At 44.0% G+C, this 13,956-nt stretch overlaps 1 protein-coding gene across 4 annotated transcripts in view; it reads right to left on the bottom strand.

Moving 5' to 3' along the window:
• Pask (PAS kinase) overlaps nucleotides 1-13,956 on the bottom strand; it is an 85,223-nt gene that overhangs the window by 39,898 nt on the left and 31,369 nt on the right. For all 4 annotated transcript variants that reach the window (XM_065436481.2, XM_065436482.2, XM_065436483.2 and 1 more), the window contains 6 exons: nucleotides 13,576-13,819; nucleotides 12,977-13,141; nucleotides 12,354-12,497; nucleotides 11,096-11,230; nucleotides 5,639-5,944; nucleotides 1,250-1,404 (listed from right to left, as the gene is read on the bottom strand). In XM_065436481.2, coding sequence (XP_065292553.2) covers nucleotides 1,250-1,404; nucleotides 5,639-5,944; nucleotides 11,096-11,230; nucleotides 12,354-12,497; nucleotides 12,977-13,141; nucleotides 13,576-13,819 — 1,149 coding nt within the window. The remainder of the gene's footprint in view (nucleotides 1-1,249; nucleotides 1,405-5,638; nucleotides 5,945-11,095; nucleotides 11,231-12,353; nucleotides 12,498-12,976; nucleotides 13,142-13,575; nucleotides 13,820-13,956) is intronic.

Below are 13,956 nucleotides of genomic sequence, written 5' to 3'. Positions count from 1 at the left end.
TCAGTAAGGCAGAGAGCTGCAAGTTGCAGAGAAATCAAATTCTGACTTTGAGAAGCAGTGCACATAGGTGCAGTCCGTCATAAAAATTGCCACAGGGTGAAAAAACACAAGCTCAAAGGCATGAAGTTTCACCTGCTACATTTACAGCTTAAGAGGTAGCTTTAGCTCGGGCCCAACTCCGATGCAGCTTATTCAAAGACATGTAAACCACAGAAACGCCTTTCTGAGATAACCCCTGGATCTATCTTAATGAAATTTGCTACATTTGAGAGAGAAAGTTAAATTCTAGTGACTCTTTGAAGCGGAATTTCGATATAGGGTCTGAATTTTGTTAAAATTTTCAGAAATCCAAAAGATTAAAAAAAAAAGAAGCACAAAATTTACAAATAGCTCTGCATCAAGAACAGATATCACTGTTCTGTAAATGGCATCCATTAGGTCATTCAAAGCCGACAAATTCGATATGTCAATTTATATCTTACGTGAATTTGTTATATTGCGCACAAGGGTTCTGCAAAAGCTGTATTTCCATATTAGCAAATTTTCTTCAGATTCATGTGTAACATACCGATCTTGTTCCCTTTAGATGTACTATTACATGCAATTCACAGAATTCTGGTATCACTTCTCATTGCTGAGTTACAGAGTTGTGAACTTGATAGTTTCGTTTTCTGAAAATTTGCTATTTTTGCAAACTTTTAATAGAACAGTTACGGCCTAAGTCAAAAATTCGATATGAACAGTCACTAGATTTTAACAGTCACTAGTTTTTTTTTTTAAACGCTGGAACAGCTGCGTAAATGTGGAAATATGATGTAGTCTATACTTATAAACGCAATGTAAGGAAGAAAAAAAAAGATTTGCGATTCCCAAATGGCAAATTAATTATTTAAAATTAAAGTATGAGGTTTTATGTGTCAAAAGCAAGACTGATTATGAGGCAGGCCATATTGGGGGACTCTGCGTTAATTATGACCACTTGGGGTTTTATAACACGCACTGAAACTAAGTATACAAGCGTTATTGCATTTCGCCCCCACGCAGCTGCCACAGCTAGAATCAAACCCCTCAACTTTGAGCTCAGCAGCACCAACACCATATCCACTGCTCTACTATAGCAGGTGATAATGGCAAATTATAAAGACAGAGATCCACTGTGACACATCCCATTTCCATCCTGAATTAATTTACAGCTAATTGAGCCCTCGAATTCCCTCATGCTCCCTCACAAGACCAGCGAAATACACACCGGCACAGCTCTGTGCTGTCTGAATCTGGCCGTTCATCAAGAAAAGCGCAAGCCCTTGAGTCTTCTTCGTCATCGTCCAATGGTGGCAGTGGCACTGAATCTGTGTCCAGGTACTCAAAGTCATCGTAGAATGTGGGGATCACCACAGTGATGTGCTGCACAGAGAGGAATATAAGCATGACTAAGGCCCAGGGCTGTGAAAGCATAACACTAATGCTTCTGCAAATGCGCAGCCTAAATTTACTTAAACTTATTGGGATGTCTGGCGTTAGTCATCTTGCGCAGCTGCCTGGTAGCATTTTATCAAACAAGACTCAAAAAAGTTTATTCAGTCCTGAACAACTTCAATAAAAGTAATTATCTTATGGCTAATCAACAAAATCTCATTAGTTTGACCCTTGTTAATTAGGGAAATCTGATGATTCGGACTCATTCTCTAGTCCCGGCAGACACATGCATCCCCTGGCAGGAGCATAAAAGCGGCATAGTCCTTCAAAGCGTGCCACCAAAACTGAGTAGTCGTCATCCATGATCGCATTGGCAGCGACTGCGGTTTCATCAGCAGTTGTAGTAAACGGTAATTTCATTTTAACTCTGTGAATGTGTCGGCCGCTTGCCTTCAGAACTGCAAGGTTACCACCCATAATCGTGTCGACAGTGGCTGTGGTTTTGTCCGCAGCAGTTGCGGCAAATGGTAGTTTCGTTTTGACTGAGTGCAAAACTGACCATGACAAAGAGCACCAGCTACGTTGTGATGAACAGACGATCTACTGGTGACCAGCTCACTGGCGAAAGAATAAGCGGGATCTGTGCACAGTAGCGAAAAGCGTGTCTCAGATGAAAATGCGCACCTTGGCCGTTCTACGAAGGAAGTTGCAAAGCCTTCACCACTGCAAGCACTCACCAGTTACGAGATGATGAGCATTGCAGATTCCGGACTGATGTTGTGCAAAATAGAAACAGTATCTGCTGATTCATTCAGTAAATAAAAACGAGTTGACGTAGTGCTGACGTAGTAAGCATCTGTTGATTTTTTGATACTCTCAATAATTCAACAATCAGTTGGACATCTTTTTTTCCGGTCCTGTGAAATCCAAATTAACAAGCTTTTACTGTATAACATTACAGCTATCATTAATAATATGTCACTTATGTTAGCAGTACTACAGTTGGCGACCATCAATATTCAGACTTCGGTGGGGATTGCCAAAATTCCAAATAATCGGGAATCCGAAATACCGAATTCGCCAAAAAATAAGGGACTTTATTCCACAAATCGCCAAAAAAGGTGTGTCACTTTCGGGAATACCTTTCAAATTTGCATGGCTAGCACAAGACGCACCAGCGTCTACAAGCAATGGCATTCTTGGCACTGTGCCAAACACGCTGTCTTATCACAGTGCCGAAATGCTGCCGCCACCCACTGACTCATCGGGTGCTAGTCACGTGAAATACCGTGAAAGTATCTTCAAAAGTGATCGTCCAAGATATGGCCCAAGTTTGTGTACGTGTTGCTACTCGCCCATACTTTTGCCTTTGGCCTGATAGACCGCGGATGCAATTTTCTAGTGATGCCTTACATGCTATTTTTTTTCACACTTTTAGTGCTTCATCAGTGATCATAACAACGCTCTGCACACCTTATCAACAGGATCAGCCAGCCATGAACGGTGGATGATAAGAGCGAAACAGAATTCGCATAAAAAAACTGCAATACTTTTAGTATTTAATTTCATTCTGAATTTATGATGGGTGGTAACACAAGCAAATAAAAAAAAATGCAGCCTTTTCTGGCTTGCCCTGTGGTTTCAGAGCAGTTGGCGACTGCTAGGTCGACTAGGCTTCGCTAGTTTCATTTTCAAGGAGGGTGCCGGCTACATGGCCAACGACCATGCCTGGATGTATCACAACTAAAATATCGCCACTTCTGCTCGACTCGGTAGCGAAACTGGCGCATGACAGGCTGTAAGGCATCCGAAATTTTGATCGTCCTTATACATTTAGTCTACAGGACCAGTAGCAATGTCACGAAGCTGTCCGAATAATCAAGCACGCCCGAATTATTGGTCAGCGACTGTATTACAGTTAAGTACTAATGATGTTTTGTCAAAATTGAAGTTTTGCAAGGTCGAAGCTTAACTAGCTGCACTCTATCAATATGACAAAGTGTGAGTGCAGTGCTCTCTCTAGCGTAAAAACATTATGCTGCAAGGTTCAGCAAGATTATAATTCACAGCAAACTAGCATACCGAGCTCTCATCATGTACAGCCAACTGCAAAAGTTTCTGGAGCAATGAAGTTGTGAACAGCTTGTTGCTACTTCTCTACTGAGCCAGGAATACAAGTAAGAAATGCGGTGACAGAAGAGAAGTAGCTACTGAGCTTTTCAACTTTAGTATGAATGCATTGGCTAATACAAAATTGCCTTTTTACTCAGATTTCAAACTGAGAAAGCTTTTCACGAATGGAGGCACATTCATGCACAGTAACGCACCAGTTCATTTTAAAGAACATTAACAAATTTGTTAACCAAGATAAGATTATTCAAGTGGAATGTAAATAACATGAGTTTGCTAAAGAACGAGATAACCGAGGGGCCCTATTTTTATTGATGATATCATGAGAGGCCAGCAAACAAAGGCGCCAAGACCAACATAGGGGAAGTTACTTGTACTTGCTAATTGAATTAAAGAAATAATAAATTACTGACAATGAAAGTGGATGAAAAAACAACTTGCCGGAGGTGGGGAATGATCTCACGTCTTCGCATTACGTGTGCGAATTAGTAAGCACAAGTAATTTCCCCTGTGTTGTCTTTGATGCCTTTGTTTGTTGGTTCGCACACGTAATGCGAAAACGTGGGACCGTTCTCCACCTGTGGCAAGTTGCTTTTCATCCACTTTCATCAACATTAATTTATAATCTTTTTAATTCATTTAGCAAGTACAAGTAATTTCCCCTATGTTGCCCTTGGCACCTTTGTTTGTTGGCCTCTCATGATGAGTTTGCTAAACTGGTGAGCAGATGTAATTTTTCGTTGATCTAGATACATTGTTAAAGTACTGTTCAATTAAGCGGCACTTCCCCATACTTACAAATGAGCAGCCACCATGATTTCATAGAAGAGAAACACAAGGTTAAAGTACTGTTCAATTAAGCGGCACTTCCCCATCCATGCCTACAAATGTGCAGTTACCATGATTTCATATAAGAGAAACAGAAGGTGTCTTATGCCCACCTTTATAGGCTTGTACAAATATTAATTTTGAAGAGATAGTTGGGAGAGATAGTTCTGGGATTTGCATAAAGCCTTACCTGACAAATCTATTACAGAAGTTGGCTCTTAGGAAAAAGAAACCAGGTTCATCCCTGGAGTCACATTATCTTCAAAACACTGTTGTTCAGATATTTTGATGCAAGTGCAAGTGATGAAGGTGCAAGTTCAACATTTCTTGCAACTCCATCAGCGCAGATAATTTGTTTACAGGCTCTTGCTCAATGCTGTGCTTCAGTCTACTTAAAATTTTGCACTAGTTGAGGCCGCAGGAGCGTTTCGCATTTCAACAACCATGCGTCGTCGTGACGCTGTGAAGCGTGACCTTGACTGCGCATCACTGTGTCACACAAATTCAGCTTTATGCTTTCCGTCCGCTTGCGAGCTTAACCTAACCCACTCCGTTCTGTAAGCACATAGATGAACTTGGTAGGCAGGATCACTGCTTTCGCGGTCCTCATCCTAGCTTGCACGTACGATCTGTGGCCCTCATACCAATGAGTGGTAAACACAGCAAAACATAATTAATACGTTTGGTAAGAAATGCAAGAAAAAAATGTGAGAACCGGGTAAACGTATGATTTGAAGTCACTAAAAATTTGACAGACTTAGCTGTAGTTGACATCTACGTAATGCGAAGAGTTGCGTGAATAGTTGCAGCATGAGATGCTGGCGCGTGCCGAGCTGGTGGGGCCGGAGTGGCCTGAGACACGTGTTGTCATTCTTGTGGCTCCAGCAAGCTTGCACTTGTGCTCCTCAAGTTCGGCCTAAGTCAGCAGCTTCTACAAGTAGGGCGTTTTGACGGGAGGTTTTGACTTGCCTAGTTGCCGCGTTGGGACACAATACACCAACACACTATTTAGTTATTTCTGCGGTAGGACTGCTAAAAAGGGGCTATAGATGCAAGAATCAGCATTTTTGCTTTACACAGAAGTTACACAGATACTTCCATACATCATAATCTGTAGATAACTTAACAATGCATCAATACGCTCTTCTGATCTGTGTGCTTCCAAGTTATCGGCTGAATTCTTTGAGAAACAATCTGCTTCTCACATGATACCCTGAGGAAAGGGCACTGATTGAGGCAGCAATAAAAGAAGAAAGAAAAGCACCTTTCCCTGAAGCTGGTTCTGTGTGTAGCCGAAGAGCATGAGGGAGAAGTTTGTGTTGCAGGAGTGGATAGAGCCATCCGGCAACACCGTGATCATGCCGCTGATGTTGGCAAACACCCAGACCACTCCACGGTACACACTTGCAATGGGGGCCACCGAGCTGGCCTCGGCTGTGGTGCTGCCACCCTGGTTGTTGCAATCACTCGAGTCGCCCCCATTGTTGGAAGAGACCGGCTCCAGCAGAATGCTCAGGGGGAAAGTGCTGCCATCTCGTGTGCGCCCTGTTGCCTGCTGCTTGCGCACCATCTGGACACAATGAGAAATAGATAACAGTGCCACAAGCATTACTAAATCTGGCCTACGTGAAGAATATACTGCATTTTCACAGTATGTAAGTCACACTGCACCTCTTGTAAAAGAAAGATGAAAATAATTAAAGCATGTACAGTTGAACCTCAATGTAGTGAAAATGGATAATAAATTCTCAGTGAACCACTGATGTCCTATCAACTACAATAAAAGCTTGTTAATTCGAGTTCCACGGAGATGCTACGAAAATTCCAATTATACAAAATTCAAACTAATGAAAGTCAGAAAAAAATAGCTCGGTTAAGGCGCTTATATAGTCCAACGTGGCGTGAGCACGCGTGCACACAGGCTACGTCACGTTGGCGTGAACAACAACGTCTATACTTCGCAGCACTGGCGCAGCCAACGTAAAGGGACGCGGCCAACACAGTTTGACGTGCTCGACGTCGAGATGTCTCTTGCTCCATTCGTGCGTTCCTCGTGCCGACTGGCACAGAGAAAAAAGTGTTGCAGTTTCACCCGCAAAGCAAAGCATTGATTGCAATAGCAAATTAGTAAATGGCTATACGAAGTAAGGGTAGTAGTTTTATCGGCCACATAATCTTGTTAATTTAGTTAGTAAGCGAATGTTTACAAGTAAGGTATCATGCATGCACAGGTAAACATAAGCACATCTAGCTCAATGACCGCGGAAACTCGCTGGAAAACGCTGGAGTGAGGAATTGCAGCAGTAGCAGCAAGCGAATCGATCTTTGTACAGCTCTCGCTTCAACGCGAACGAAACATAGAAAGCATGTCACATACAAAGCTACTGGTACTACAGGCACTCTGCAAACATCACAGATTGCTTTGAAGATGAGGCCCACGCTTATGCCCACACGGGCGCGCCGTAAGCAGCAGCCGCCGGAGATTAACGTCCCTCCCCTTCCCTCTCTACCTCCCCCCCGTGCCTCGTGCACGACAGGAGAGGGCACGCATTTACCCCGCTTTTCTCGCTCATGCACGCGAGATTGAGCCGCGTTCGCCAGCTCACCGTCAGATGCTTTCCCTCGCACATACATCATACAGCGCACGGCGATATGTTTATCGCCCTTGAGCTTTATACGAAACCTCATGGGAGACAAGTGACCAGCAACAGAGGCATTGGCCATGCCTGGCCAGGCGCAAATCTCTCTCCAGTCAGGCTTAAACAAAGGGCCACAAATGGAAAGAGCAAAGCCGCGCGGCGACTATCCCCATCCACGATGTTGTGGAGTTCGAATTATCAGTGGCGGTGCTGCTTTCGGTGTGAATTAGCGGGATGTGTTACATATTGCTTTCAATGCATTGCTGGACGGACCGCGGCGGCTACTTCGAATGTTCCAAAATTTCAAATTAACAGGTTGTGAATTAACGAGCTTTTACTGTACCAGATATGATGCATTCGTGTACATTTCGTCATAAGATCTAATGGGCATCCTAGTAACATGTATTTTACAAATACGAAATAGTCAATGTTCAAAATAGTTAATTTTACTTTGACATTAGACTGTTTATAGACATTACATACTGACATCATAGGGATGTATATGCTACGTCATATCGGTTCAGGGATGGATCGCAGGTAACATCAGGAGTAGGAGGGGGAGGAGTCTCACTACAGTTGCACAGCAGAGAATGGGAAGGTGCGGAGAGCGGGATGAAAGTTGCACCTGAAGGAAACTACACAAGTACTCATTTTTTTAGTGCTGGCGTTCTAACGCTGTGTCCACCATGCATGCTAGTTGTAAACGCGTAGAAGAAAAAAATAAGCATTGTGGCATTAGACCACGATTTTTAAAAAGCATGAAGCTATTTTTGTCCTGAGCAAACTAAAAACATAAGTGCACAGTCTGCACGTGCGACTGGTCGGTTACAGTGACTATGTCAGTTAATATGTTTGCAAGACAAATCTCAGCACGTCCGCCGTGATTTCTGGCGTTAAGTTGTAATAAGAGCTGAAAGCACAACTTTCCGACACACATTGAATAAGATTTAGTGTATATATGCTATTTATCGGAGGGAAATGCCATGCAGAAAGCAAATAAGAGTCAGTCTACATTGTTGAGATAATTTATTTAGTGCTAAATGAGCATCGGCGAATGAATCACAGCAACAAAAAAGCACGCAAACAAAAATTCCAGTCAGGTATACGACATACTTTAAGACAAACATGAAATCGCTCAAGCACCAGATGAAATACCTGTAGTCACGACTTCCAAATGATAGCATATGACAGCACAGAATGAAAGTATACATTGGGCCTAAATAAACATTTCAGGAACTCAACAGAATCCAGCCACTTCACTGCATTGGTTGCTGTGAGCCAGCCCCGATTCGTTATATTCAGACGTTCTTGGCACGGACAAGCGGCGGTTGCAGTCGGCTATGTCACACCAGATGCAGGTCTGGCTCCCCTACAGTGCAACTAAAGCCCCTCCATCCATGTTTTTGAAAAGTGGCGGTGGTGCGTGGAAGGAGGGGCTTTAAGGGGACACTAAATCAAATACTCTGTCGACGTGGACTGTTAAACTACCATTCTAGAAACCTCACAGCGCTTGTTTCGTGCCAAGAAAGATCTTAGTTTTTAATAAATTCACAGTTGAAGGGTCGACATATCTTTACTATGATTCAAATCCCCCGCCCCAAGCGGAGGTAGTGACATTGCATATTTCATCAGCAGTCTTTACTGCCGTAGATGAGTAAAACAGCGTCCAACAGACAGCACCACAGTTTTTCGCACAAAATGCTAACGTGTGGCTGTTTCGCCACACGTTAGGTTTTGAGTTTCGCAGGCCAGCAAAACCAGTGCAGCACTATGCGATAATGAAACTACTTAAGCGTGGGCGGCACAAAGTGGAGAAAACGAAACCTTTCAACCGGCCGCGTTGTTGACAAGGGTAACGTCAATGAGTTCTTTTATCTAAAGATCAAATAGAACTGGACAAGTAGCATTGTCTTTTGTCTTATAATGCAATACGATTATCTTTTTATTACGAGTGGTTGAGTACTAGCAACAACATTAAAATGAAGAGTGCCTTCGTCATCAGGCTGGTACTTGAATGTCCTGGAAGAGTCTAATCGTGTGCTGCACTTGCCTGAATTTCTCTATCAATAAAGCTCTGTTAGAGATAATATTGACTCCTTAGACGTTATCGAGTACTAATTTATCACTTTAACTTGACCTAATATTTGCATTTAGTGTCCTTTTAAGTGCAACCGGTTCCGACACGGCACAACGGCCGTAGCAGGAGCAGCGCATATGCAGTGATGCGTAGAATGCCGTGCCGCCTTCTTTTGCTCACTCTGTCGTCTGCATCAGTGCTGCTGAGCTGTGCTCCTGTGAAGGAGTATGGCTCAGTGCCAATTAAGGCGGCTATGGCGCACTGGACGAGCAGAGAAACTTCTGAGGCAGCGCTTGGCAGCGAAAACAGCGGGAGCAGAAACAAATGAACCAGCTGCCGGGAGTGAAACATGAGAAGGAGAAAAAATACAAAAAAAAAAACACAGAAGGGCAGTGTGAACATAGGCATGCTGGGGTGCAGGGGATGGAGCGCTGAGGATGTCTTCTAATAAAGAAACTGGAAGAGGGTGGGCGGTGCGTCATTGTAGTTGTGAAGTCAACATATGCCTATGTTGAGCCCAAAGTCATGCTGTTAGATACGGGACCTTTTCCTGAGCCTGAGTTTTCCTGAGTTCACCAGACCACATCGAATTGCGCCACACCTAAGTAAGGAACGCAAAAGCAGATCTACCACATTCCCGAGGTGCAGCATGTCCAAGCAAGTTGGCGTCCCCCACCTCGTGCACCGCATCTGGAGCTATTCACTGCTTGACTCTTCCCGAAAGTGTAGCGAGGGCCTGGCACTGTTCCAGGTAATGTGGGTCCCGAGGGAAGACGGCTGTAATGCACCGTGAAGCCCTGGCAGCAATTCCCCCATCCGCCTTTGTGACGGCAGTTGCAGACCGGGAAGGCAATACCGGAGACAAGTAATCCTTCGGACAATTGGAGCCCAAGGAGTGACCCTCTGAGTCGAATGTGACGTACACTCGCACGGGCGCCTACCATTGGCCGAAAATGGCGACACCTGAGCGGGCTTGCCGATTGGCTGAACGGGACGCGACTTCGAGACAGCAAAGGGGTTAAAAGCCAGAGACCGGGATCAACAACAAGCGCATTCCTTTATTCATCTCTTTTGAGCTTCTTGGCACGGGCCGCAGCGTCCGCGTTGCTGCCGGCCTGTAATAACTTTATGACTGTTAATTTCTTTGTACTCTCACTGTAAATAATGTAAATAAACCTCCAGTTTTCATCTCAAAGTCCTGCTCAACCTCAGCCAACTCCCGCACCCAACGGCAAGGTCCAAAATCTGGGGACAGCAATTGGGATTGTCCTCCAGATCCAACAATGCACAGAACATTACATTGGTGACGGATGAAACGGATGGGTGAAAATAAATGGGTGGAGATGGGCATGAAAAGGGAAGGCGAGGGGAGGAGAGCAGGTGTCTTGGGGGGCAGCTCCTACAGCAGCTCCCTCCCCTTTGGATACGCACTGTATCAGTTGGCTACATTTTAAGTTTTCTTGAAGATTTACTTAAGATGCCATATCAGTTGGTGCAATTTAAAATTCTGATGTGAAAGTTTACGCAACTACATTATTGAAAATGCTAAATTCCCCAAGTTTCATTGCGCATAAAGTGGAATGTGCATGGAACATGGTACACAAATTTTGGAGAAGTAAAATGTGGAACCATTGGCTTGGGTTAGACGGTGAAGACTCAAAAAATTCCACAGACTTTTCGTTTGGAAACAAGGGCAGCCGGTGGCTATGGTGCTACACTAATGATCACATCACGTCTAATTATGCTGTAACATAGCAAATAGACTTTTTTCCAAAACACACTTCAATAGCCGTCTTTCAATAAGCCTTTGGCTATTGAAAGCAGTGCTTGCTGTACATAGCAAAATGGCATAAAATGGCGTTGCGACTTCTCGGAGTGTACGACGAAGCTGGTCGGCAATTCACTGATACCATTGCCCGAAATTAGGACACTAAGGTTGAAACACCAACAGCAAGAAAGGAAAGCTACTAACCAGCACGCACCAAAGAGTTAAGCGGGAACTCACCTTGACCACGCCATCCTCACAGGTAGGCAGCACAAGAGAAGGAATGATGTCCGTAATGAGTGTTCCTTCAAGTTCGGCACCATCTGAATATCCGCATAATGCAGCCAAGCTCTTGTCCGCATTTAATATCTGGCCCTGGGAAAAAGAAAAAGTGGTGGCAAACATTTGCCACACCATTCCCAAGTGCTGCATGGTGCACAAGAGTACATCTATTAGTATAAATGAAATGTGTACCCAGGAAACTGGGTATGCTGGTATGCCACGTTGCTTGCACGTTGCTGGTATGCCATCCACGAGCACTGGAGGGAAGACTACTACTCGTCGATCATGCCCTCTGTATGTGCCATTTTAGTTTTCATTTTTGTGTATGGAACCTCATGTAGCTACCGTTGGCTGGCTGTATGTGTCTGATACTGAATACTTGTACACACACATTGTAGTTTTTATAAATAATGTGACAAGTCGTTGGTTTTTTTCCCTGAGGCCTAATGCTGATGGCAAAGGACAGATGCTCATGGCACCAGTCCCAGGCTTTGAAAGCAGCACTAATTAAAGGGAGAACACATGTTTCTGTGGGGGTGTTTGCAGTAAAGCAAAGAAAAATTATTTTTGGACACTGAACACTCCATGCACTCTGCATTTACAATGTCCTAATAGCTTAGTATCTCTTAAAAGATTAAATGAGGGAACTCTACATTTCTATGCCTACCCACTTTTTTCTCTGTATTTTTTATTGCCACCTTTGATTTTTTTTAAGTCTCGATTCCTACATTGCATGACCTGCCACTTAGTCATGAGATTTCTGAATACCTAAGGCTTCACACAAGTTACCACAATCGCAACTAAATACAGCATTTTTTTTTTCCCAATGGTTGACTTGTAAAGATGCAGCCTCACTAATACAGCACATTCACTGGTCCACAATAGAAATAACCAATGTGGCTTTATGACTCCAGATGCAATGAACTTGCTAAAGACAGCACTGAGCCCGTGATATTGATGAGCAACCTATGAAACAACTAATTCCTTCCACAAACCAACCATAATGTGGCGTAGTGTCATCAAACTGCAGCATAAACAGGGTTCCAGCAAATTAGCTGATTGAAGAAATGGGTAAACTTATAATTTGAGTCATAAAGATTCAGATAAGAAAAATAGTTTCCTGATATGCAGGCAAATATTTGGTTTTCAAGGAGCAGCCACCATTGAAGAGTTGCATGTCAGGACCAGACACAGGGTGCAGCAGCAACAGCCTTACCTTGGTAGAATCAAAGGTGACCACAGCCGTCGTCCGCTGCACAGGTTCCATGACAACCAGGCAACGTGGCTCAGAGTCAGATTCCAGCTTGCGGACCCACACCGACACTGGAACCACTTTCCCATCACTGTCTATGAGGTCCATCTAGACAGATAGAAGACAGAATCCAAGGTGAACATGCAAGACACATAACAGAATCCACAGAAAAGGTGTGCAACACAACAATGAGATCAATTTACAGCATGTAAAGATATTAAAAAACACATATAATAACAATAGTTATCATGTGCACTATAGCTAAAAAAATTACAATATTCTGTTCAGTGGTGCCACATGAAGCCCACTACTCGGCAGTAATTGACTAGGCTGCAGCCAAGTGAAGCTGAATCTAGAGAAACAATGTCTCGCTCACTGTTTCCCAAACAAAATTCATGAGAAGAACATTGGGATGATCGACCGCCAGCAATTTAAAAATAATAAGGGAGTCAGAACGCTGCAGATTATAACAAAGTGTGATGTTAGTGGCTTCATCATTAGTGCCAGTCACTGGTTTATCAACAGTAAGGGCACAAGACCAGCTTGCCAGTGACTGCAGTAGAGCACAAGCACTGAAGTAGACTTACTACTTTGCCAGCAATGACGACCACCTCTCCGGCAGCATCAACATCGGCCTCAGTGAGGGCATACTGGCCCTTCTTCATGGCTAGGAATTCGGAGAGGCGCTGGCTGCTCACCTGGGTGCTCAAAACGCCCAACAGGGCACAGGCTGCCTTGTTGGCCGTCAGGATCTGGAAACATCAGGACAGAATGACAGCTGACAAGGCTGAATCAAGTCAGTTTGGCGGAAGTTCAATGTGCTAGTAACAGCACATATAGAACCAAGTTGCAAACTTTCTGCTCGTTGAATTTTCCTTTCCACATATTCTACTTGTACGTTTTCATATATATACCTGCTCTCGACTTACTGCAATTCGATAACAATTTTATTCAAATTGATTCAGCCATAGCCAAATGAAAGGATCTCTGCGTTTCGCAGGTGTTGAAAGAGACAAAGAAAAAGCTAAAGCTCCCTCATGTTTGACGATCCCCAAATCATGATGATTAAATTCTGAGATACCCGAAAGGCATGTTCAGCTACTCAAAACTGACTTTTGCAGTCCACGTTACGTTAGACTGTGCAGTTTTCCAGGAAACTGACAAGTTTCAAAGCTGTTGTCACTACCTGTGTGGTGGAGGCATCAATGGTGACGATTGCCTTTCCCGGCTGCAGCAAAGATGCCACCGGTGAGGAGGGAGCCCCTCCTCCACTGTAGAAGACCCAGCTTCCACTAAGTAGGTTGGTGCTGCCCCCGTGTGATGGTTGCAGCTCGGGGGGCCCCGACACTCCACCTGCACCACAGCCACTGCCCCAGCTGCCAAAGCTGTAGGCACACAGTGCAGTTCCCCGCAGCTTGCTCAGCGAACACCTGTGTATGGCATAACACACACAATGTCCCTGAATTTGTAGGCTTCCAATTTGCAAAGCGGGCGTAAGCTTTCCAATCTTGAAGTGATGGATACCGAGGAAAAGCGAGGAAGAGAACTGAAATCTAGAAAAAAATAT

The sequence above is a fragment of the Dermacentor albipictus genome, chromosome 3 (genome assembly GCF_038994185.2).
Source record: "Dermacentor albipictus isolate Rhodes 1998 colony chromosome 3, USDA_Dalb.pri_finalv2, whole genome shotgun sequence".
NCBI classification, from domain to species: domain Eukaryota; kingdom Metazoa; phylum Arthropoda; class Arachnida; order Ixodida; family Ixodidae; genus Dermacentor; species Dermacentor albipictus.
The sequence above is the reverse complement of the archived record's forward strand: the minus strand, read 5'-3'. Positions and strand labels throughout refer to the sequence as shown.